Genomic DNA, 26,981 nt, shown 5'->3' with positions numbered 1-26,981 from the left:
GGTTGTTTCTCTTCCCACTTTTGTAAATGGGGTGGATGATTGCACCTCTCCAGGAGTCAGGGACTTCGTAGTTTGGTCGACATTCCAAAAACAGGGGGGTCAAATGCTCTGACCAGAATTCGGCTTCCGTTTTGAACATTGCCTGGGGGAGACCGTTGGACCTGGCGCCCCATCAGCCCTGGCTTTCTTTATAGAGCGCAGGATCCTGTACTTTGTTCCTTCAGGTGTCACTGTTGGCTTTTCAGTAAGTAAGTTAATGTTGTTCCTACTTGTGTGAATGAGCTCTTCGGGTGTGCTAATGGGTAAAGGGCTTGGCCGCGGTCGTGTTTGATTCGCGGCCTCTGGTGAAAGTATCATTGAGTTATTTATGCTTGGCGATGTGGGGCAGTTGTTTTTGTAATGGATGATCTTAAAGTGAGAGGATAAGAAGTAGATCCATTCGTCGGCACCGATGTTTGCATTTCCGTGGCTATTTCCGCCTCGCTGACTCCTGTTCACCATGGACCAGAATTGCTTTGAATTTGATTTCCTGCTTTCATGGAAGAGCTTCAGCCAAAATTGATCGGAGGCTTCTCGTTTTTCCCTGTGTACGGCGGACTTGAAGGCTGCTTGACCTTGCTTATAATTGAGACATTTTGTTTTGTTGTCTGGGCTCTTCCTTGATTGCCGAAGGGCTCGATTTCTGTGAAGCTTTAGCTTTTTTGTTGCTGGTGAAGTGTGTGATTGAAATACCTGCTGCTGAGTTTTCCACTTTGCGGGCACTGCATATAACAATTAATTGGTAAAATTTGCCCAGCTGCTAATAGCTGTGGAGTCAATGTCTAGTTGTTGATTTAACAGTGCTCTGCTTTTTTCCATCAAAGATGGGGCCATGTCGACTGACCATTTCAATCGTTTTAAATTCTCTGTGTATGTGCCTCCGTGGGTGTAGACTAACTCCTGGTGGCGCGGGGTTTTCGCAAGTATTGTTATTATTTGAGGCCGATGGTCGCTATCGCCTTGTGGTGCAATGTAGTAGTTCTCAATCAGTGGGAGAATTTCTATGCTCCCTAGAGAAAAATCCAGGAAAGAGAAAGTTCGGCCATCAGATCGTGTCCAGGCTGGAGGTTTATCCATAGGGAAACGACCATTCAGGATGGTGTAACCAATGCTGCTGAGCTGGGTAACTGTGTACTCCCCCAATTTAGATGGTCCATTGTCAGTGGGAATTGACTGTGAGACTAGGTGTGATGGAACCATTTGCAGAGTAGGCTCAGGATCCTCGATGGGATTACTGTAAAGGTTTGTGTTGAAATCGCCTGTGATTATACGTGGTATGCTGCCGTACTCGCTAAGCAAATCACATACGTTATTGGTCAGGCTATCCAATTTTGACTTTTTCTCTGAGGTCCGCGAGGATATATAAACGTTGAGAAGAAGTAGTTGGCTTTCGGTCTGTCCGCTTCCCATTAGTATTCGACTGAGCCAGTCTTCCTTAAATTTCAGCTGTTTAGTATGCTGAGATAGTTTGCTTCAAATATACAACAATATCTCAACCAGATTCATTGAAAATAATTATACTTGTATGTGCAAGACATTACAGTAGAGGAACACATACAAGTATAATTATTTTCAATGAATCCGGTTGAGATATTGTTGTATATTTGTACTGTACCTACCCAGATTTCAGCTAAATTTATGGGTTATACTCCTGATAGTTTGGTTGACACGTAAAAAGCTAGGCCGCCGCTTGGCCTACTGAACTTAGACTGTCTTGTTGCAAATGATGCAAATTCGAGGTAGCCTTCTATGTGTGCTTTGTCAACTGCCCGGGTTTCCTGCAGTAGAATGATGTTGTGCTCCTTTAGGAAGCCACTAGTAGCGGCTGATTGAATTTTTTGTCCTAGGCCGTTAATGTTCCACGAGCATATTGACACGCCTAGATCGGAAATATTTCAATTGTTCTTGCTTCTAGCTAGGGTCCCTGTGAGCCAAGACCAATCTACTGTTACCGAGTTTTGCTGAAATGGTTTGTACTTCTGTATTGCTTTCGGTGAACGACTTCTAGCTGTTTTTAATACTGAAAAGGGGGCCGGACTTGCACTGGGTATCTGGTCCTGATTGGTCTTCAAAATTGATGGTAACAAGGGGCACTAAATGAAGATATTATGATGCCCCAATTTTTAAATTGGTCTGCTTTTGACTGAACCAATTCGATTATGTCGTTAGACTGCACGATGCTCAAGTCCGGGATGGATTTAAAGAGTCTTAATATGTTTCCGCGATTTAAGATATCATGGAGGCCTCTTGAGACATACTCCGGATTTAGCAGAAGTGTGGTGCCTGCGTTTGTTTTTGGCTGCTTAAGAGCTTTGTCATCCGTTGGGGGCTTTATTTTCATTGAGTTTTCGATGGAGACCTGTGTGGTTGTGCGTGTGGCAGCGCATGATAAAAACGGCTCACAATGGTTGATGGTTGGTGACTGAGGGGGAAATCTTCTGCTCGAAGATGCTTGTGGATGGCTACTAGAACTTTTTAAGAGGTTTTGATGGACGGGCTGGGTAACTATGCGTTGCAGGGCGTGAGGGTTATAATCCTCTAATGATGGGCTATTGGGGATGGTGTCTAAAAACTGCGTCAAGGTATTTTTGATTCCCTATAACGATATAACTGGTGCAGGGGGAGGTGTTGGTGTTGTCCCGGGATCGAGTTCTGCTTGCATTGGATGCTCTGAAAGCAACACACGTCCTTGAGACCCTCTCTCTTGATAGGTATTTTGTTGCCTAGGATCTTTGTGGGGGGTCAGGGCTTGTGATGCAGAATTCTAGTACAAGTTTGCGACTGAAGTGAGCTGCTGCTCTCGTGCTTAGTCTAAGGTGATATCGACCGGGCCTCTGGAGTTTTGTGTTTTAATTTCAATTGTGTGTTTGTTTCGACTCTTCCGTAATCTTTTTTTTTCCCTTTTGGACAACCTGTGTTTTTTGTGTTCCTCAGCTGAAGTAATGGGGGTTACTTCGCTGTCATCTAACTCCGTGAAATGCAGGGGGATTGGTGGGGACTGGTCTTCCGTGACAGTTGGGCCCTCGACTGTGTTACAAGACGGAGTTAGTGAGACTGATGACCCTGCCAAGGGTAAGTTCTTGATTTCTGTTATCACGAAGGAAAGAAATTGTGGAAGGGTTGATAATGAATCAATGATGGGGAGCAGCAGTATACCGATTGAACCAGTTTGGCTTGGGATTGAGCTTTTGTGATGAGCAGATTTAGTGCCTCTAGTTTCTGATCTATACCGGCGGTATACACCGCTAGCGTGTTCAAGAGGTGCCCCTGCATATCCATTTTGTCAGAGTGGTAGGTTAAAGCGGCTGCCGAGGTGTGAAGGGTCTGTAGTAACTGAATCCAGAGATCATTTTGATCTACAGCTGGTGAGGTTTCATGGGCTTCTGGTTTTGGTTGATCGTTGGAAAACAACGAGAGATCTAGGGGAGTAAGAATAAAATTGTCTCCTGGCCCCTCTTGATTACCCATGTTAACGCCTAAGTTGGCCATTTCTGATTGGCTTTTTGGTTCTGGACTTTTAAGTTGAGGGTGGTAATGAGACACAACTTGGGGAGTCATTACACTGTCATTTATTTTTTCTTGAGAGTTTTGGTGGTGATGGAAAAGATTGGCTTGGGAGCTGTGCAGGCTGGACATTTGAGAAACTGGCATCTTTGAGGGTAGGATCTTGGGTTGGAGCATGCTCAGTTTGAACTAACTGTTGATTCGGAGGAGACTGTCCTGGAACTTGAGCTGATCGACTGCTTTCTGGGATTGCTGAAGTGTCCGAGTTGTTTGGTTCCATGGTTGCTGTGGAAAATGGCTGCGGGCAGGTTTCGCCTTCATTGACTGCCGCATGGATCGAAGCCTGGATTAAAATTTTGTTCAGAGTTGCTACTGCTTTTGTTAACGGAAAAGCCTGGATCAGTGCCCTTGGACTAGAGTTTTTCTTCGGGGCAGCCAGTTGCACTAGGGGGCATATGTATCAAACGATTTTGGATTCGCAAACACTGCGATTCGCAAAAAAAGAGCGTTTGCGAATACAAAATCGCAAAATGAGATGTATGAGCCATTTTCGCATCGCATTATTAAGGAATCACTAATTTTGCGATTACTTAATTTTGCGTAAGCGTTTAAGGAATCGCAAATTGCGATTCCTTAAATGCTATGTAACACGCACCCAAGTTGTGCGATTTCTCCTTAAGAAATCGCAAATTACCACCAACTTCAAGTTGGTGGTAATTTGCGATTTCTTTGAAAAATGCACTTTTTGGCATTTTTCAAAGTGCCATGTGGCACACATACATGCCCTTAGGACATGTATGTGCGCCATATGCGCACACATGCTAATTTCAGGGGTGCATCAGGGTGTCATCATGACACCCTTGCACCTTTGAAATTATTCTCAATTTGCGATTAGCAAATTGCGATTTGCAATTTGAGAATGACTTCCCATTTATTGCTATGGGCCTCCTGGCCCATAGGAATGAATGGTAAGGTATTCCTTAATTGCGATTTCGCAATTTGCTAATCACAATTAAGGAATATTAAGAATTCGCAAAATATGTGCGAATTTTTAAATACATCTCGTTTTGCAATTCTCAAATAGAGATTCTCAAAAAATCGCTATTTGAGATTCGCAAATGGAGATTTTGATACATATGCCCCTAGGTTCCTAAAGTAGTACTTTATTGAGGGGTGATTTATCGGTAAGTTTTTGGGGGTTGAGCCCCGGTCGATCGATGCTTCCGAACTTTTAGAGATGATTTTTGCCTTTGCGATCTTTTTTAAGGACTTTGATGGTGTTTTCCTCTCCCGCCCTGATCTCATGTTTGAAAAGCTTGAGAAACTCTTACTGTGGGGGGGGGGGGGGGGTGGAGTGCCGCCGACAGCCAATTTCTTAGGAAGTTTTTTTTTAAATTTAATTGATTAGATGACACTCCGCACTAGATGTTCCGGGAGCTCTCACTGGTTCTCACTAATGAGCCCACGGGGCCTGCCTAGATGCAGAACAACAGGAAACTAATGGCTTCTGTGGTGTGATACAGGTACAGAGAATGTTGTCTGAGGCCTTATTTGGTGCAGGTTAGTTGACGCAACTCAGATACTGAAGTAACTGGGATTGTTGGAGGCTAAGTGTACTCAAATTTCCCTTGTTTGGCCCCTTGTTGGCCCCTTGTCGTCCGATAAAGTTGGTGCTCCTTAGCTAGGCTAGGCTGGAGCTCGGAGGGTATCTCGGCGCGCGGCAAACCTATGTGTAACTGTAAGCTAAAGTGACTCAGGGTTGTGGAACGATTCTAGGTGGTGATTCTTAATTCTTGTCGGTTTTTTAAGAACCGTTATGAAAACTATAAGCTGTAAGGCTGTAGGCTAAAGGCTGAAGGCTGAGGGCTTTCAGGTAGCTTAGACTTTTAGGTAGCTTAGATGGTTGAGTTATTAAGAGTTATTGAAACAGCTTCAAGTGCGGTTGTTCGAATGGAGATTTGGCCAGAGGTTTTTTGGCAAGCAGGGCTCGCAAGGCTACTGCAGACTCTGGTCAGACCTGATCTAACAGACCGACTCTGCATGTAGCCAGGGGCCCTCACTTGGTGCGGCCGCCTGCTAAAAGGCAGCTGCGCTTGCCCTGACCGGTAAGTCGTTGCGTGTCCGAAAAATGCGGTCGAGTTACCCATGGCCGTTATGGTCAGTTGGGTAATTGCTGGTGATTGCTAGGAGCCAGGAGAGGAGAGGGCAGGGGGGGGTGTTGAAGAGGAGGAGTCAGAGGAAGCTGGGAGGCTGAAGGGCTGGGGGAGCTAAGAAAGTAGCCGGCTTCCCAAGGTGCTTGGGGCCGTAAAGTTTGAAAACCGGCCCGCCGGAGTCCGGGTTCGGGGGCTAGCCTGCAACCAGCCTGCTGCCTCTGCCACCGCCACCACCGATATCCTCACTGTTGTTCCTGTTCCTGCTCCGCTCCGTTGCTCCGTCGCCCTGCCTCTGTCCCGCTACTGATCTAGACGGTCGGTCGGTTGATGGATCGCACAGCACTCCGCGGTTTTCAGGGCTCCGAGGCTCTGGATCTCCGCTCGTCCACCCGTCTGCCGTCCGCTTGTCTGTCTGTCACGTGACCGGAACAGGGTGGGTGTCTGAAAAATAGTTTTGTGATTTTATATAAAGAAATAATTTTTTTAATGTCATAATGATATAATTAATATGAAAGTGTAGTAAAAATTGTCTAAAAATATAATTGGATAATGTGTAGTATAAAATATATATATAATGTATTTTTTAAAAACTATTAATGTAGTTAAGGACGTTTATTTGTATTTGGAAATATTTAATTTGTTTTTAATTTTGTTATGTTTTCTTAAGTTTGTTTACATTGCATTGGGAACAGTGAATAGCATCCCTTTAGTGTCCAACATCTTACCTTTGTTTGTTTGTAGTGGTGTAGGAATAATAAATGTATCCCTTTTAGTGTCCAACACCTTCTTCAGTTGGTTTGTAGTGGAGTGGGAATAGTAAATGTCACCCCTTTAGTGTCCAACACCTTCCGTGAGTTGGTTTGTAGTGGAGTGGGAACAATAAATGTCACCCCTTTACTGTCCAACACCTTCCCTGAGTTGGTTTGTAGTGGAGTGGGAATACTAAATGTTACCCCTTTAGTGTCTAACATCTTCCCGGAATTGGTTTGCAATTGAGTGGGAATAGTAAATGTTACCACTTTAGTGTCCAACACCTTCCATGAGTTGGTTTGCAGTGGAGTGGGAATATTAAATGTTACCCTTTTTGTGCCTAACAATTTACCAGACTTTGTAGTGGAGTGGGAATAGTAAATGTTACCCTTTTAGTGTGCAACACCTTCCTGAGTTGCTTTATAATGGAGTGTGAATAGTAAAATGTTACCCATTTAGAGTCCAACACCTTCCTTGAGTTGGTTTGTAGTGAAGTGGGAATATTAAATGTTACCCCTTTAGTTTGCAATACCTTCCATGAGTTGATTTCTAGTGGAGTGGTAATACTAAGTAAACCCTTTAGTTTCCAACATCTTCCATGAGTTTGTTTGTAGTGCAGTGGGAAAAGTAAATGGTACCCCTTTAGTGTCCAACACCTTCCCTGAGTTGGTTTGTAGTGGAGTGGGAATAGTAAATATATTGCCTTTCTAGTGTCAAACACCTTCCCTGAGTTGGTTTGTAGTGCAGTGGGATTAGTAAATGTTACTCTTTTAGAGTCCAACACGTTCCACTAGTTATTAGTGCCCAATACCTCCCTGAGTTAGTTTGTAGTTGAGGGGTAATAGAAAATCTCACCTCTTTAGTGTCCAACACCTTCTCTGACTTGCTTTGTAGTAGAGTGGGGATAGTAAATGTTACCCCTTTAGTGCTATACACATTACCCTAGTTTGTTTGTAGTGAAGTGGGAATAGTAAGTGTTTTCTTTCTAGTGTGAAATACCTTTACATTTCTCTTGTATTGGTATGGTATTATTATGATTTATTTGTGTACTGTTATTTATATATCATTAGGTATAATTAAAAAAATCACGCATATTTTTTAAATTTTATCTTTTGACTAATAACACATTGCATTATTTTAGTAGTGGTAAAATACATTTGTTAAATAGAATAGTACTTTTTCATGTACATATATATACCATATTTTTTGAGTTGTAAAAAAATACTCAAACAATAGTTTTTATTACTTTTTGCATAAAATACATTTTTTTTAATATTGTACATATTTTGTGCACATATTTTAACACATAACCATTTTGTAAGTGTTTAATATAATTATTACTAGTATATATTAAATAATGTTATATATGTTATCCAATTATTTAATATATACTTACAGTTTATGCAATATTTGTTACAACATTGTTTTACATGTATAATATTTTACATCATTTTTTAAATTTTTATACATTTTTTTTTTTTTGTTGAAAATTTTATTGAACAATAAATCAATTACAAGCATGGGCCTACAACCACCGGGGCCGGCCGCTAGATTCGGGAAGGATCATACAGAGGTTAAGGCAGTAGTCGACTCCCGGGGTCCAGCCCCGTACATGACTCCGGATAGTCCTAGGGAAGCAGGATACATAGGTTTAACATAAATAACAAATAAAAACAAAAGGCGAGGCGTAAAGGCAAAAAATGTGGGTCAGGCTACATCCGGGGGACTCTACTTCTGACCTTCAAATAGCTACTAAAAGGCAGGAGTAATGATAGGTCGGGGGGGGGGGGTCACGGGAGAGGAACGTCTATATTCGATTATCCCAAAAGTCGCAGGGAACCATCAAGGGTCAGGGGGACAAGGCAATATCGGTGTCCACTAGGGGGGGAACACAGATACCCCCACGATACGCGTTCCATTGCCCCCAGATTCTACCCCATGCCCCCGGTTTGCCACGAGCCACATACACAGTCTTCTCCCTGAACATGCACCAGTCCATGTTCTCCTTCCATACGGACACGGTGGGAGGCCGCTGGGAACCCCAAAGCTGCGCTATATCTCTCTTGGCAATCATGTTCCCCAGGGCCGCCCACCGAGTCTGAGCCGCGTTATAATCATTGGGCTCCCACACATTTAGGACACAGCGACGCACCTCCGGCAGCAGCACAACCCCGGTGACTTGTCCCATGACCACATGAATCCGACGCCAGTATTCCGCCACCTCGCGACACTCCCAAAGGATATGGAGAAAGGTGGCTCTGAGTCCACATCCCCGCTTACAGAGCCCGTCTTCAGAAAATCCCATCGAGACCAGACGGGGACCCGTCACATACACCCGGTGGAGAATCTTAAGTTGGACCAGGCGGAGACGGGCTGGAATGGCCACTTCCTTGGGGGACGACAGTGCGGACTGCCAGTCCTCGTCGTCCAGCTCCACCCCATCCCCCGTCCATGCCTCCCGGAGGCGCACCAAGAGGTCAGCCCGATTATTGATAAGTTTTTTATAAATTAATGAAATAGTACTGTCGGGGACATGACCATCGAGTATGCGGTCCTCGAGGGGCGAAGAAGCCGGGATATTGGTCCCCTCCCCAAAAACAGAGAGCAGGGCATGCCGAATCTGGGCGTAGCGGAAGAACTCCCTTTCCGTAAGTTCGTATTCGCTCTGGAGCGCCGCGAATGTTTTAACAGCACCCTTAATCCATAAGTCTCCCACTCTACTAATACCAATCGTGTCCCAACGTTCAAACCCCTTCGTTGTCCAGAGGCTTCCCAGGCGGTCGGATGCAAACAGAGGAGTAGCACATGTTAATCGCTCACTCCAGCCCAGGGCTACATTGGCCGCCTTCCAGATCCGTACCGCAATCTTAGTAGGGCCCGTAAGGGTCCGTCCAGCCGAGCTGGAGTAAAGTGCCCTGTTATAGTTCCCGCCGGGAAGGAGGAATTTATCCATTTCATACGCCGGATTCAAGCCAGGCGCATACGTGGCATGGTTAATGGCCGACAGCTGTGAGGCCCAATAATACCTGCGAATGTCGGGAAGCGCGATGCCCCCGTCGTACCAGGGGAGAGTAAGCTTTGCCAGAGCGATACGCGCCCGTCCATCCCACACCAGTCTCCTCTGCAGGCTCTCCACCTCCCGAAAGTAGGACACCGGAATAACATCGAAGGAGTTCTGAAGGGCATAGAGAAATCTGGGAAGGGACATCATTTTAAACAGCGCTGCCCGACCCAGCGGGGACAAGGGCAGCCTACACCACCGAGCCGTGTCCTCCCTCAAACGCCGAAGTGGAAGCAGGAGATTCTGCTCATAGCGAGCCACCGGGTCCATAGAGACGTATATTCCCAGGTATTTAAAGCCGGACAGAGATAATTGGATCGGAAGCCGAGGCGGCAAGAGAGGAGGGTCACCGGAGATAGGATAGACACAGGATTTAGACCAGTTGATCGTTAGACCCGAATTTCTCCCAAAGGAAGTCAGAACATCAAAGAGAACATTAAGCGACTGCCGCGGCGAGGTGAGTTACAGGAGAATATCGTCCGCATACAACGAGATCCGATCCTCGAAGTCCGGGGCCCACCGGATCCCTCTGATCGAGGGCTCCCAGCGGAGCCAAGCAGCGAGCGGCTCCAAGGCAAGAGCAAAGAGCAGAGGGGACAACGGGCACCCCTGCCTCGTACCCCTACCGAGAGCGAAGGGCCGAGAGACCCGCCCATTAACTACCACCTGAGCCATGGGTCCCGTGTAAAGAAGCTTCACCCAGCCAAGAAATCCCTCCCCAAAGCCGAATTTGGTCAAGACAGCCCAGAGAAATGGCCACTCGATGGTGTCAAAGGCCATCGTGGCGTCTAAAGAAACCAGCACGGCAGGTTCGGAGAGGTACTCCGCCCTGGCGAGGGCGCCGTGAAGACGCCGCAAGTTAAGAGCGGTGTTACGGTGAGGGATGAAGCCGCATTGATCAGGATGAATCAAATCGCAGATGACGCTCAACAAACGGTTGGCAAGGACTTTAGCCAGGATTTTAGGCTCTGCATTTAGCAGCGAAATAGGCCTGTAGGAGGCACAGCGATCTCGTGGCTTACCGTCCTTGGGGATCACGACTATCGTTGCCAGACGTTGGTCGTCAGGAAGGGAGCCTGCCTCAAGGGACTCCTGAAACATACGACGGAGGAAGGGCGCGAGTTTATCCGGGCGCAACTTATATAATTCAATAGGCAGCCCGTTAGGGCCCATCGCCTTCCCCGAACGAAGGGACCGAATCGCCGTTGCAATTTCATCTACAGACAAGGGGGCGTCCAGCTGCTCACGATCTTCGACAGACAGGCCGGGCAAAGCAATATCCCTCAGCAGGAGGCGAGAGTCTTCTTCATCCCTATCAGTCACCGGGGAGTACACGGCCCGGAGGTGGTCAGCGAAACATTCCACAATCTCACCAGGCTCAGTCACACACACTCCATCCGCGACACACAGCTCCGGGACCACTCGGTTCACTCTCTCCTTCCTATCCAGCCATGCAATCAACTTTCCCGCCTTGTCCCTGGCATCATACAATCGACCCTGCTGTTCCCTATACAACGTTTTGGCGGCGTCAGTGACAAGAGACCTGTATTCAAACTGTTTCAGGCTGAGGGCATGGAGCCCGTCCGGAGTGACACCCGCCTCCAAGGCCGACTCCAGCCCCGAAATGTCAGTCTCCAGCTTCACCACTGCCTCACTCTTGAGTTTCTTAGCCACCACTATCTGGGAGAGGGCGTGTCCGCGGATTACGGTTTTAAAGGCTTCCCACAGGGACATTGCGGACGACACCGACCCCTCGTTTTCAAGGAAGTATTGGTCCATAGCCTTAACCAGGCTGTCGCGAGTCATAGCGTCTCGCAGGTACCACGGGTTAATGGGAGCAATCCGCCCTGCAGACCGCGTCTCGGTGTCAAAGAGCAGCCACAGCGGGGAATGATCGGAAATACCCCGCGCCAGGTGCCTAACCTCCCGAATCCGGCCAGTCTGTGCCGCGGGCATAAGGAAATAGTCTAACCTAGAAAGACTCCCATGCGCCCCAGAGTGAAAAGTGTACTGACATTGGGTCGGATGCATTAATCTCCAGCTATCTACCAGGCCGAAGGTATCCAGCAGGCCACCAAGCCATGCCTGGGCAGCGGGGAGGGCCCTGGGTGGGTGACGATCCAGGTCACCCGAGACCACCGAATTAAAATCCCCGCCCATAAGCAAAAGGCCATCCGGAAGTTCAAGCAGCATTCGACCCAAGTCCGCGAAAGTGGAGTTCTGGAGGCCCGGGGGGACGTAAACTGAGACCAGGGAAAGGGGCTGCCCCTCCCACCTCCCAGACAGACACACATAGCGCCCTCTGTCATCCGAGACTACCCTAGTGATATCCAACGGAAGTGAGGATCGCAGGAGAATGCCCGCCCCCCTGGAACCAGTTGTGAAACCAGAATGGGCCACGAGGCGGTATCCTCCCCTGTTCATTGCATGACAGACATTGCCCACCAGATGCGTCTCCTGGATAAACACCACATCAGGAGTAAGACGACGCAAATACTGCAGTACTATACCCCGTTTGATACGATCCCCCAACCCATTGACGTTCCATGACATCAGTCTCAACCCGTCCCCCCCCATCCCCTCCAATAGACCAAAGGCCCCCCAGTCAGTAGCACAGTTCCCATATCTGGACAAAAATCAACACCTCGCCCTGTAAACAAAAAACACACAGCAAAACAACCCCTCCCTCCCCCCAACCCCCCCCCAAATCCAACTCCCCCCACCCTGCACCCCTGCGGGCCTGAAAACCCCCCCAACTTGCAGTGTGCCTGTCGCCCTACTAACCCCATTCTACGAAAAGACCCCGGAGGAGGAAAGGGACCCGTCCCCGCCCGCCCCCCACACTGGTCCTAGTGAGACAAAATGAACAAAAGAAGTAAAACCCAGCTGAACAGTGCAAAACGGCAAAATCAAGGACCAAAAGTTACTCCAAAGGGGACCCGTCACCTTCGGCGCCCGCAGAGGGCCCGGGACGGTCACCTCTGTCCGGCAACGAGTCCAGCCAGTCACTCACGGCCACAGGAGAGTCAAAGAAGGCAGTCCGATCCTCATGTTCCACCCGGAGTTTTGCAGGGTAGAGCATAGAGTACTTTAGGCCCAGTTCACGGAGACGGCGCTTCACCCCCTGGAATCCCATCCGCTGTTTCTGAACAAGTTGGGTAAAGTCCGGATAAAAGTTAATGGATGAGTTCTCATGACGCACCGGACCGTGGACCCGTGAGGCCTGTAGAATCGCATCTCGGTCTCTATAGTGGAACAGTTTGGCCACGATAGGCCTCGGGGGGGCCCCCGGCCGTGGCCGACCGCCCGGAACTCGATGTGCCCGCTCCACGGCAAAGAACTTACTTAGGCCAGCAGGGGCCAACTGTTGGAGGATGAGTTCCTCAACCAGGAGGTCAACCGGGCGGCTGTCGGAGGACTCCGGTACGCCTATGACACGGATGTTGTTGCGTCGGGCCCGTCCCTCGAAGTCCTCCAGCCGCCGGGCCATCTGGTCGTTGACCGCCTTAATGTCACCAAGCGCGGCCTGCAGGTCCGACACATCCGTACCAAGGGTGGAGGTCCGCACATCGAGAGCCTGTACCCTCTCATTTGTTTTGGAGAGATCTGCCCGAATTAAGGTGACATCGATCGCCACCGTGTCGATTTTACGGGCCAGGGCCTCGTATTGCGTGGCGATGGTTTCCCTGATGCCCTCAATGGCGCCCATGATGTCCTGCAGGGAGAGCTCCGGAGAGACGGTCGTGCCACCGCCGACGGCATCCGGGGGGGGGCCGGTCGCTCCAGGGGACCCTCTGCCCTGAGTGTAACGGTCCATGTTGTTGGCCTGGACCGGTCCCCCGTGGAGGGAGGCCTTAGTCTTACGCCCCTCGGGGCCCCCCTTGCCCCCCATGTGGTCACGGACACCGAAGGGGATCGCCGATCAAGAGTCGTAGGGGGACCGGCACCGCAGACCAGCGCCTCACCATAGACCACAATATAGCGGTGCGGGGGGACCCAAGGCGACGGGCACTCTAGTGGCAGGTGGAGACAAGGCCTCGCGCAGAGGCCAGGGAAACACCCCGCCACATCAATTGCATTCGCAGGCCAGCCCCCTGAAGTCCGAAAGTGAAACCGAAAGTGGTAGAGCGGCCACTGGCACCGCACTGCAGCCGCTGTTGTTCAATTACGACACGGCTCCACGGTTCACCTTCGCCCCGGGCACCTCCGTCGGGTGGGTCCCAAAAGTTCGAACAACGACAACTCAGGATTCCCAGGTCCGATTCGAGTTCTGAAAAGAGATACGTGCTCAGCCGGTCTTCATCTGCCAGATTCCACAAACCACATCAGGATATTCTCAGGATAAATTCCGAGGAGCAGCAAGGGTCCGGGGAGCCCTGTGCTCACGCGACCATCTTGGATGCGCGCTAGGCTCCTCCCACATTTTTTAACATTGTTAGCATTTTTTCTATTGAGTCCTAGTCTCGTCTTTTTTTTTTTTTTACTTTTATTAGGTGGCTATTTTTTTGTTTTGTTTTTTACCACTAGCTACACTTTGTACTCTATTGGTGTTATTTCGGCTCATTTTCAGAAGCCGCCATCATTAAGGGATTATGCAGTGTTTCCGATGGACCGACGGGCTCCTTGAGCTCATCAGGACCGCATCAGCATCCCCCAAGCAGGTTTAACTCCGACCGCCGTCATTCTAATACGGAGGTTGGACTTTAAACCTACCATGTCGGCAGGAAGCCTCAGACCGCTGGTCAGAGTTTTCCACTTTACATTGTGATCATCGTAAGCAATTGTTTGTTAATTCATCATTTTGTAGTTTAGCATTATTTGACTTTTTAGTTTAAATATAATTGTTACTTACTTGGATATGCAGTTGTAGAGTTGCATATTTTGTAGTCTTATGTTGTGTAGGGAACAAACGGTAGAGTTTCCTCCTGTTCAACTGTTTGTCGCTTTTAGAGTTATTATTTAGTTCAATTAGTGTGCCTTTTATATTGTTTGTTTAATTTTTTAGCTATTTGATTGGTTAAAGTTGTTTATAGTTTAATTTTATCAGTTGCTTTAGTATAATTCAATTTTTTTGTACTTATATCCTTATTTGGTAAACGCTAATCTATGTTTTTCGACATTTTTATTACATATAATTTAATTTATTTAATATTGCATTTATTTGTGTTGATAAGATAAACAATATTATTCATTTTATTTATATGTTTATGTTATTTGAAGCTGTTTTAAATATTTTTTGTTCATATTTTATAGGTGTACCATTTTTATAGTGTTTATATTTCATTTTTTGGTGATGTAAAATATTTTTATTTAATTATATATTGTTATGATTTTAGGACATATTTCTTGTACTTTGTTTGTGAAAATAATTGGTTTTTGCTGTACTCAGTATTTTTGACATAGTAGATCAGTGATACCCTACCAACGCTCGCACTGTAGTGCACAAATGCTCGCTTTTGCTCTGTGACAATCTCGAGGGCTGGAAGCCCTTGAACTGCGTTTTTAACCTTAAACTGCTGCTATTTTCTTTTACATTGTTGTTGTAATCCTTGTTGAGCATTCTTTTTTAAAATTGCACTCTTAAAACCTTGCTACTTCTATTTTTTAAAATAATCTGTATAGCCCTCTCACCCGCACCTTAAAATCAGTCTACTCACTCGCTTTGCGAGACTCCTCCCCTTCTATCCGGGCCTATCAACGGCCGCCATCTTTGCTTGGGTTCTCGGAGGAGACTATTTCTACTAGGCCTATGCAAGCGCGCAGGCCTACAATCAGTGATACCCTACCAACGCTCGCACTGTAGTGCACAAATGCTCGCTTTTGCTCTGTGACAATCTCGAGGGCTGGAAGCCCTTGAACTGCGTTTTTAACCTTAAACTGCTGCTATTTTCTTTTACATTGTTGTTGTAATCCTTGTTGAGCATTCTTTTTTAAAATTGCACTCTTAAAACCTTGCTGCTTCTATTTTTTAAAATAAGCTGTATAGCCCTCTCACCCGCACCTTAAAATCAGTCTACTCACTCGCTTTGTGAGACTCCTCCCCTTCTATCCGGGCCTATCAACGGCCGCCATCTTTGCTTGGGTTCTCGGAGGAGACTATTTCTACTAGGCCTATGCAAGCGCGCAGCCCTACGATCAGTGATACCCTACCAACGCTCGCACTGTAGTGCACAAATGCTCGCTTTTGCTCTGTGACAATCTCGAGGGCTGGAAGCCCTTGAACTGCGTTTTTAACCTTAAACTGCTGCTATTTTCTTTTACATTGTTGTTGTAATCCTTGTTGAGCATTCTTTTTTAAAATTGCACTCTTAAAACCTTGCTGCTTCTATTTTTTAAAATAATCTGTATAGCCCTCTCACCCGCACCTTAAAATCAGTCTACTCACTCGCTTTGCGAGACTCCTCCCCTTCTATCCGGGCCTATCTACGGCCGCCATCTTTGCTTGGGTTCTCGGAGGAGACTATTTCTACTAGGCCTATGCAAGCGTGCAGCGCGCGCGCGCAGCGGGCGCGCCGATGGCGCGCCAGAGGCAAGCCCGTCTTCGCCCGTCCGCGCCAGGACGGGCCTAGGGCCAGGACTCCCGATTCCATGCAGATAAGCGCCTGATCTACTCCCGGGAGGAAATCTTGGCACTGCGCGCTCCGAAAAGAGCAACATGTAAGTACATTTATAAGGGAATTGGCCCCTTTTCTGCATGCCGGAACTGCAAGATCACACAACCTGACAGGGGCAAGTACACTCTGTCAATGGCCCTGTTAAATTGTCGCTCTTTGCCCTGTCATGCGCTAGAGATTAACTTCTTGATACAGGACCACGACCTGGACATCTTGTTTTTAACAGAAACCTGGATTACGCCCAATTCAGGGGCGGACATGGTACGCGCCCTCCCCCCAGGCTTTCTCATCTACAATTTGGATCGACCCTCGGGCCGAGGGTGGGGTATAGCCATCATTTACAGAGATGTGTTTGTATGCAGGGCTCAAAATAGTGAGATACAGGATTGTGAAAGCTGTCAGTTCGCTTTACGGGTCTCCCCTACCACGACAGTTTCGGGTCTGCTAATATATCGTCCTCCAGGTCCACTGGGGCGTTTTATTGACTCCCTTATGGAAACTGTTATGCTGCTGGCCTCTTCTATCACCAATTTTACGGTGCTGGGGGATTTAAATCTCCATTTTAATGAGCCTTCAGATTCAATAGCCGCAGACTTGTGCTGTGACTTGAAAGCTTACAATCTGACCCTTAGCAATCGGGGGGCCTCTCATATTAAAGGACATCTTCTTGACCCTATTTTTACAAATATTCCGCATTTAGAAGCCTTCCCTGCCTGCCCCTTGCCATGGTCAGACCACTTTTTGATACCTTTGGCCATGCAATGTGACCCAAGGTCCATCCTGTCCCCCAGAGTTTACTCTTTGGAAAGGGCTTGGTCTAAACTCTCACTTGAGAGTTGGATGGCGCAGCTTCAGAGCTCTTACCCTCCTTTGGCCGCTGATCCATCAACGGCAGATTTGGCAGTTGATCAGTGGTTGACCAACTCCCTAGAGGCCATTTTGCCCAAATAGAGAGTGGTTAAGAGTGGGAGCAGAACGGGCTCGGCCCCATGGTACACTGCAGAGTTGCGCACCCTTAGGAGAAGCTGTAAGAAGTTGGAGAGGACCTGGAGAAGGGACTGGGAGGTGGCCAGGCGGGAGAAATATCGTGCAGCCATGAGGATGTATAAGAAGGCCCTCCGCGACACTAAGGCCAACTTTTTCGAGGAAAAGATTAACAACGCGTCCAATTCTTCTAGAGAGACCTTCAAAGTGGTTAAGGAGCTCCTTAAAATCCCTGAGCCACCAGTTACTCATGACAATCCCGCTGAGAAGTGTAGGGAACTCGTGGACTACTTCCACCTTAAAATTGAGAATATTCTTTCTCTGCTACCTCGGGCCCCACAGAACATTGATGCAGTGAGCCAAGGAAGAGGAGCACACGTTTTACTTCACTCTTTTGACCTGATATCAGAGCCGGAAGTGATAAAGGAACTTAGCTCTATGAAGAGCGGCTCGCCAGAAGACCCTGCTCCAATGAGGTTCCTGAAACAAGTGGCTTCTGTCATCGCGGCCCCGATCATGAACCTCATCAATCTTTCCCTCACTCAAGTGGTGGTACCATCGGGTTGGAAAAGAGCTGTTGTGAAGGCTCTCCTGAAAAAGCCCAGTCTGGATTCCTCGGACTTGGCCAATTTCAGGCCCATTTCTCTGCTGCCGGGACTTGGTAAGATCGCAGAAAGGCTGGTCAATTATCAACTGTCCAGCTTTCTGGAGTCCAACGGGCTGCTACGAGAAACTCAAACTGCCTTCCGTCCAGGTCATAGCACCGACACCGCCCTCTTGGCAGTCGTGGACGAAGCTAGAAGCATTCTCGATTCGGGTGGGTCAGTGGCAGTGATCCTCCTGGACCTTAGTGCACCTTTCGACACTGTTAACCACCAAGTGTTGATCCAACGGCTGTCTAATGTGGGAGTGAGTGGTGTTGTGTTGCAGTGGCTTCGTTCTTTTCTCACGGGTCGAACCTATCAGGTCTGGGAAGGTAGCGCGCGGTCTTCACCGATCCCCCTCCAGTGCGGGGTTCCACAGGGCTCCTATCTGAGTCCCACATTATTTAATGTGTATATGGCCCCCCTGGAGGATGTGGTGGCACCATTTGGGATAAAAATCGTCAGCTATGCCGATGATACTCAATTGGTGGTGGCTCTCTCCCAATTGGTGAAAAGCCCTGATGTTTTGCATTAATGCCTGTCCCAGGTATATACCTGGATGTGCGATTCAGCGCTGAAACTTAACGGCTCAAAAACTGAAATTATGCTGCTAGGGCATAAGGCCCCCCCACTTCCTATGTCCAGCTGGCCTAGCTGTCTGGGGGACCTCCCCTGCTCTAAACAGGAGATTAAGAGCTTGGGAGTCTGGCTGGAGCAGGATCTCTCTTTTAAGACTCAGGCCAAGAAAACGGCAGGGATCTGCTTCGGGCTCCTTCGCTCTGCTCGCAAAGTCCTGCCCCCTCTCCCCCCCACCTCAAGGAAGTTACTTATTCAGGGGCTGATTATATCAAGGCTAGATTACTGCAATGCAATCTTCCTGGGCGCCCCGGAGGCTACGCTGAGCAAGCTCTAACAAGTGCAAAATGCAGCGGCTAGGCTATTGACCAATGCACCTAGGAGGCAGTCGGCTAGACCAGCCTTGAAGACTTTGCATTGGCTCCCTGTGCGGGAGAGGGTCAAGTTTAAGTCCCTCTGCATAGCTCACAAAATCCTGCAGGGTAATGGCCCCCCTATTTTATCTAAGCTGGTGGTGCCCTATAAAGCCTCCAGAATCCTGCGCTCTGGCCAGAAATCCCTACTCAAGGTCCCTAGGGTGTATAAGGCCCGTACGGGCGGTAGAAGATTCGCAGTGCACATTGCCACCCTTTGGAACGCGCTACCGCTGGAGCTGCGTTCAGAAACTGGCACCCTCCGCTTCCGGAAACGGCTGAAAACGTATTTGTTTCCACTTTGATGTGCTTTATGTGTCCTTGGCCAGGGTAGGGCTGATCAAGCGCTGGGAGGCCCGAGGGTAACTACGCGCTATACAAGACTGCATACAATACAATACAATACAGATGTTTATTTATGAGTCAGGATATTTGTGGTTCTGATATTTTTGTAATTGATATATGTAAAAGTCGATATTTTTGTCAGCAATAGTCATGTGTTTGATATAAGTACTTTTAATATATTGTATAGGAACTCTATTTTTTTATAATCGATATTACATTTTTTGTACTTGTGTGAGTTGATATTTGCTGTCTTGATATTATGCCATTGATCCCAAAACTACTGGAGCAAGGAGTGGAGATGAGGCGCTCCAGCTCAACAGACCAGGCATGATTCTCCTCCTACACTTCCTTTCTACTACAACATCCTTTCAGAATTTATGGTCACCGGAAAGCCAACCCTACATCCCCAGATCTCCTACTTTCTACTTTCTCATTACCATGGCAGGTTGCTGCTTTGAAGATATACTTAGGCAAAGTGCACTCTGCAATCTCCCCATTCACATTGTCAGTAGTGTCATTGTTTACAATGGCTGTGTTCCAATTCTGAAATCACTACATTGGCTTTCCGTTAAGCAACTTTTTTTTCAGTAAAAACTTTGTGCATCATCCCATATATGATAAAGTCCCTCTTTTTCTATCCAAAAGTCTGATGAGATACTCTACCAATAATCACTATGCTTTTGCAACATTGTTCACCTATGTATACTGCCGCTTTGCAAAATCCACCTTAGAGGCAGCACCTTCTCTAAACAGACACCCGCTCTTTAGACTACCCTCCCCAAAGAGCTCTAAAACATTTCTCTTCATTATCATTTTCTTAAAACATGTCTGTTTCCCTCCTTTTGGCCTCACCCCTTTAGTGTCAGCTCCTGTAACTGGTTTGGAAACAGTGAGCTTTAAAAAGCTCCAAAGCTAAACTAAAATAAATTTGCTTCCGTAACAATAACAATAAGAACTGTATGTTATTCTTCTGGAAAATCTAGCCCACTACAGTGTAGGAACTTTACCACTGAGAGTATGGGTCTTGGTCATCTTTAACTGACGTAACAGGAATAATTAGAATATAGAAGTTGCTCCTTATTATGTCCAGTTTCTGCTTCTTGGGTATCAAGGGAGTAAAGTGAGCCACTTCTAGGCCAGCATGTGAGATATTCATTAATAGTTCAGGTGTGCTGTTCTGCCTTTACACCATGTTCAGAATCAAAATGGTGGCATCAAAGTCCCCCTTAAATCATGGGGAGTCCAGTTATATGGCTGCTAAGGCCCTCACTCATCTAGATGGCATAGGTTATTGTCGTGCTAGCCCCTTGCTGGGTGGGCACTGCTATGCCCACCAGGCACCAAACAAGTGGTGCTCTTTACAGGAGACCTTTTTTCCCCATTAAGAGGTCCCACTCATACCTTAATTCACGTTTAACTCTGCCCCCCAGATTTCCCAGTCCCCCTGTATCTTTAACGCTTGAGAATGGCGAATATAACAAGAGAGTTAATAGAGCGCTTTTAAGGCCTTATTATGACTACGGAGGTCCATAGGAACGCTGTACTTGCGGTGGCGGTCCAACAACCGACAACTGCAGGGCTGCCCATAGTATTACGAGTGTGGCAGTCGGACCGCCACAGGACCGCTGCATCCGCTGGGGTCCAGGATCCCACAGCAGTCGTACGGCAGTCAGGGGCAAGAATATGCTGGCGGTGCCGCTGTGGCACCAGTGAGCATATTCTGAGTTGCCTGTCCACCGCCCTTTTCATGGTGGTGAGCTCACATCAACAAAACCTGAAGGTATATGTACCAAGCAAGTACATGTATGTGGAGTTAGGTATAGAAACTCTAGACTTAGTTTCCTTTCAACTGATTTTTTCACTATATTGTCCTGAAAATTCTGTGCCGCCGATTTTGTGGGTTCTATATTTATGATACACACATGCTCCCAGTAAATACCAATAGCACAGTATTTGCCCAGTCAGAAGTATGATTAGCAGCATGGGAATACCAATGTGTCCCTAAGCATAAGCTAAATAATCTGACAATACTGTAAAATGACATGTCTTACTGATGTTTTGTATTTGATATACTGAGAAGATTTTAATTCATTAATAATAAAAATATATATCTGGAACTATAATACACCCACTGTTTAAATGCAATAAGAGTTGGTGATCATATGTATTACAAATAGTTTTTTGCAATAATATTGTTAACAGTATTACATGTATTTTCAGTAACGTGACATGCAGATCACGTATTACATGTATTTTCAGTAACGTGACATGCAGATCACATTAAATTCCACAACACTGAACTGCATTTATTTGTTTTTAGGTAGCTGAAAAACTCATGACCATTGCGTATGACAGTGGGGTGAATCTGTTTGATACCGCTGAGGTGTATGCAGCTGGGAAGTAAGTACATTAAACAGTTTTTAGGTTGAGCCTTGCAAGACCTGTTATTTCTGTTCTGTGAGCTTTGGCACACCCACCAATTGCCATTGGTTGTTGTCTGTGTCATGTAGAAATACTGGCTTGTTATTGGTGCATTTGTTTAAGTGTTCCTCTTTTGTGTGCTTAGCTCCCTCCTTAGCGATTTACTAAGAGAACATTTCGTTTGACCATCGCACTGTTATCGTTTGTGATGGCCCCTCGTCCTTCCTTCTGACCTTCTATGCTGGTGTTGCCTGGAAGTATAAGACTGTTGGCCCTCTGATAGAGAAATGGACTCTGCTTCACTATTGACTTAACATGTCCCTGCTGGTCAAAGATCACTCTGTGCACTTCTCGCCCGTGGGGGTACAAATGGGTCAGGTGCTGTTGCAAACTTTATAGCCAGTGGTGCTCGCAGTCTGTACCTCCCAAACCAACATCACTTTCATGTTTGATTTGCAGCTAATAGTGTGGGCGGGGTGCGGAAAAGAGTGCGCTGGCACTCATATGAGGCACCCCATTGGATTTTAAGCCAGCCCTTTCCTGGTTTTATATGAGCGCAGCCCTTCCTCTGCTCCCCCCCCTTACTTAGAGCAATTCATTTTCATGTTTCTTTTAGTTTTTTTTTTACTAATCTCCTGGGTTGCAGGCAGCGGAACAGCCCACTGGATTTGGTCACAGTGGACCATTTCAACATCTCATTAACTCCAGCCACAAACAACACAGAAGTCATTCTTTGGGCATGTCGAGTACATTCTCCGAACCAACTAACCCCCATTTGGATTCCCTGCTTTCCCAGTCCCAGTGGTGCCCCTCCCAGCAAACCGCGCTAAACTCTTCTAAGCGTCACAGGGGCTCACGACATGACTGAGGAAAAAGATTGTGGAGAATGGGTAAACCTGTTTTACATGTAAAATATATTCGGTAGGCAATCATTTTTCATGTATCTTTTGGTGCAAATATATGGCTATCACTTTAACCACTTAACCGTGGCGAAAATTCTCACGCAGTGCGGGAGAATTAATGAGTGGGCGGGGCTGCGTCGGCCAACGGACATGCGCAGCACCAGCGAGGTAGTGCTTGCGTTGGCCGACACAAGCACGGAACGGGTTAAGTTGCCAGCAATCACACCAGAAGTTTAGCACTGGCACTGTGTGCTGTTCCTGGTAGAAGCAGTTTGAGTTCCAGCGCAAGAAGGTTGGGGGGGTGCACTTAGCTGCCTTCTGAGAAGCATCTGCAGCCCTTTGAATATTGCCTGTTTCTGCATCGCGTTTATCAAGTTACCTGCATGGAAAAGTAACAGAGTTTGCTTTGTCCTGCCTGGTAGTAGACACAGCCTTTTGTGAAGAAATATAGGGGCGTATTTACAAGCCCCTTGTGTCTCTTGGAAAAAGTGTTTTCTTAGGTGCTTAGTTACAATTGGTAAAAGGAACAAATGATGGACAGAATGATGAACAATGCAAACATTCACCCTTAGTCACAAGGATCTGGGTTTAATCCATCGCTCTTTTGCTCACCACGCCACCACAGTTTGGATCCCAGCCATATGCAAATCAGTCTTGACAGTGTGCCTCATGGGAACAGTCCAGCCCGAACAGCCAAGCCAGGTCCTCCCTGGACCGGAAACAAGCATCCTGGGACCGGTTTCAGGACATCACCCCTCATCAACCAGTCTAGCTTGAATCCAGTGGCGCAGTGAGCACGGGACCCACGTCTAGGCATACCCTTCCCATTTGGCGCAGGGTTAAGACTGATTTGCATATGGCTGGGTTCAAACTTGAATGGCATGGGGAGCAAAAAAAGATGGATTTAGGCCCAGATCTCTGTACTTGGGTGAATGTATGAATTGTTCTGCATTCGGTCCATCATTTGTTTTTTTTGCATTAGTTACAATAGGTGGCACACTGGTGTCAGAACAAGTTCCGATGTAAACCAACTACTTCTGGAGCAGGCCTCTTCTATCTGTGGTATTTGCCACCTCAAGACGTAGGATGAGAAATGATCCCCTTTTGATAGAGTAAAATTATAGTTAGATCTGAGTGTTCCAAAAAACTGCCTCCCAAACTGCCTTTACTTCTAATCTACTGCTCTGGCACCAACCTGGGCTTTGGAACTGGGCATTTGCTTACAACAGGCGTTCCTGGTGAGTGGCGGTGTGGCCCTACTTCGGCAATTTATTTACAGATGATAGCTAACAAACTTTTGCAAAAGAATTGCTCAATTCCCATTTGGCAGTTCACACGCTTTCTGGGTGTGATTAATGTTCTCAGATACCTTAGTCCTCCTCACCCAGATCCCCCAATAAAACAGCAGGTTTTACCTTTCTTGTCGGATATTGGCAACTCAAAGAAAGTGATTACCAGGCTTATGCTGCACTTATGCAGATGACCACTTGGACTTCACTGGTTTAAGGGTGTCATGGGAAGTGGGAACATGCCCTTCACACTACTGTATAGGATCAGCAATGGACCCAGGCTCTGGCTTACCCAAAGCTAGCATCCAGAAATACTTGTTTTAAAGTTATTCAACATAGCCTCACTCATTGTGCATATATAACACCTGTACCTTTATATAAAATATTCCTGTGATCACTGATAATACGTTCTAGATGCCTTTCACCTGGAGTGAATGCTCAACATATGTTTTAGGAATGTAGTATGTTAAAGTCATTTAGGGACCACATAAGATCGACTATTATTAAGATAAATTGCACTAAGGTCACCTATACACCAGCCTGCTCCTGTTGGGCATAGTGCCACATCCTAACCAACGAAAATCTCAAACTAGGATATTCAATCTGGCTTTGATTTTGGGTCAGAAGCCTATCGCCCAGAATCAGAAGTCTCTGGACCCTCCCTCTTATGAGGCACGGAACAGAGAGTTCTGCAAGGCGGCTGAGGTGGAGGGTAATGGGATAGCTTGCCAATAAAGACAGCAAGATGGCCGTATATCCATGACACAAGGGGATACAATAATGTTACTCTTGCCTAGAAGGAAAATGGAAGTAAGCCTCCTTCATTGGTTTTTCGCCAATTGAACTCACAGTACTGTACCTGTCACCCGATAATAAGTCATACGACTGGTTTTGTCTTAGGGACAATTTGTTCCTGACCCCTTTGTTCCATGTCTATTGATCCCAGGGACAATGTTTTCCTGATCCCTTTGTTCCATGTCTATTGATCCCAGGGACAATTTGTTCCTGATTCTTTTGTTCCATGTCTATTGATCCCAGGGACAATTTGTTCCTGATTCCTTTGTTCCATGTCTATTGATCTCAGGGACAATTTGTTCCGGATTCCTTTGTTCCATGTCTGTTGATCCCAGGGTCAATTGGTTCCTAATTCCTTTGTTCCATGTCTATTGATCAGTAAATGAGGTGTGATTACGATTGGGTACTCAACAGTTCCATGTATCTGTACCTATCAATTTCTGATTATTCTTGCATGTTGTGAGAAGCAGTATTTAACATTATCACATTTTGACTTATTACCTGCTTTTGTTGTTCTTGATTGTAATTTTCATTTTTCCTATTCATTTCTTCTTTTTCCCCCAGATTTTCCCTTACGGCGTTGCGTCCTCTTCTTGCGTTTCTGTATAACTCTGATACAAAAAGTTGTTGCTACATCTATTGTTAGTTCTTCCTGCAATGCTTATAGTTAAAACTTTGTTGATTCAAAAACTCAGAGAAACATTTTTTAAAAGCCCTGACACTTCATTGACTGCTCAGAAAAATATAAATTAATTTGGCCTGAGGGATATGTGCTATGGTGTGAAACATGCAACGTGAAACACGGATTTCAGTTGTACAGCTAAGCTGGTGACTGTGTGAGGGAGGGTATGGGCATCATTCATAGAGCAGTCTATCCATGGATATGCATATGAGGCTACATTTTCCATATCAGGCTTAAGTGTTTAAAAGTAGTGTACAAAATGATATACATCTGTTGTTAGCTGAGTTGTAGCTGCCTTTCTCCTCAGGTGCAGAATTGGGATAGCTGAACTGAGCAAATGCAGCAGCAAGAGTACTTCTAGGAAACTCTAAATCCGACTCTGCCTCCACAGCTTTATTCCATCTGAACTGGTTGTCAGTAGCCAGACGCATCCAGTTTAAATCACTTTGCATTGCCTTTAAATCACTTAACAACTTGGGGCCAACACAGCTGGCAAATTTTCTTAAGCCATATATTCCGGCAAGGTCAGCCGAACTTGGAAACCTAACTGTTCCTAGAGTTATTAGGGCTAGGTGGGGTGGCATGAGCTTCACTACTATACTACCTAAACTGTGGACTCTTTGCCAACCTCACTTAAAAAAGAGTCTAGCCTGTTAAAAGTTAGAAAGGGAATAAAAACATGGCTTTTTAAGGCTTAATTCTCATACTTAGTCCAGTCCGATCTTTATATGCTAAGGGCCGTGCCTAGACACCATAGGGTATTTGTCGTGCTTTATAAATTCTTCAGTATCAGCAATGGATCGATGATTTGCATACTTAAGCTGGTACACTGTCAGCAAAGGCAATAAGACATTTCAAGAAAAGGCAATGTTATCACTTAGGACCTAATCATTATGACGCTGATTGATTCTGCTCAGTGAAATAATTAACTTTATTGCTGGACATCTGTATATTCCAGCATGAGCATTCAATAACAGGCAACATTGGTTTCACTTTCAGAAAGCTGTAAGGACAGTGTGGGGAAGCCATAATAGAGCTTTTGAAGCAAAGACAATGAGTGAAAGATCTTGTAAGATTTTCAATATATGCTGGTGAGATTCCCCGTAAATAACTCCATCTATAAGGCATGTTGATACTGATGTTAGTTTTCTTTTCCAGGGCTGAGGTGATACTTGGAAACATCATCAAGAAAAAAGGATGGAGGTAATGCATGACATGTAATGCATGTTGTTTTCAGGTGTATTTCGTATTTCATTGCTTCTGCAGCACACAGTGAAAGGGGAAATGTGGGGATGGGTGAAATGATGGATATTTGTAGTAACATTTCACAACATTATTCAGAAATTATGTAAACTATTATCTGAATTTCAGAGAAAACAACTTCAAATGATCTCACATGAAAATCAGATATGAGGGAAACTCAATTCATGAGTCCTGTGTGATTCAGTAAAGGGGACCTGCTTGAGAAGAAGGCATGGCATGTGAGACATTTAGTTTTTGATCAAGAGGGGGAGAGAGAAGCTGAGATCCATTTGGCTTCCAGACATTAATCGATAATTAAAAGAGACCTTCCTTTAGACATTTTATAACTGAATCAGTCCCCATGGCAAAATATTATTTGAAACTTTGCATATGCCAAATTCCATGAATTCCACAATCTCAAACAATGTGAAATTTACGAATTTCACAGTTTTTAAAAAAAAGATCACACATGCCGAGAAAAAAGGCAATTTTTTCTTGTTTTCTACTTTCTGTGGTATCATGTTAAAAGCTGTATGAAGCATTTGTGTTGTGTGCTGTATGCACTAA

General features: G+C 46.2%; 1 protein-coding gene across 1 annotated transcript in view; it reads left to right on the top strand.

Moving 5' to 3' along the window:
• KCNAB1 (potassium voltage-gated channel subfamily A regulatory beta subunit 1) overlaps positions 1 to 26,981 on the top strand; it is an 822,927-nt gene that overhangs the window by 503,245 nt on the left and 292,701 nt on the right. Inside the window, exons 4-5 of the mRNA XM_085634769.1 lie at positions 21,404 to 21,483; positions 26,331 to 26,375. Coding sequence (XP_085490895.1) covers positions 21,404 to 21,483; positions 26,331 to 26,375 — 125 coding nt within the window. The remainder of the gene's footprint in view (positions 1 to 21,403; positions 21,484 to 26,330; positions 26,376 to 26,981) is intronic.

Source organism: Triturus cristatus, chromosome 11 (assembly GCF_964204655.1).
Source record: "Triturus cristatus chromosome 11, aTriCri1.1, whole genome shotgun sequence".
NCBI lineage: Eukaryota > Metazoa > Chordata > Amphibia > Caudata > Salamandridae > Triturus > Triturus cristatus.
This window is presented reverse-complemented; position numbering and strand designations above follow the sequence as displayed.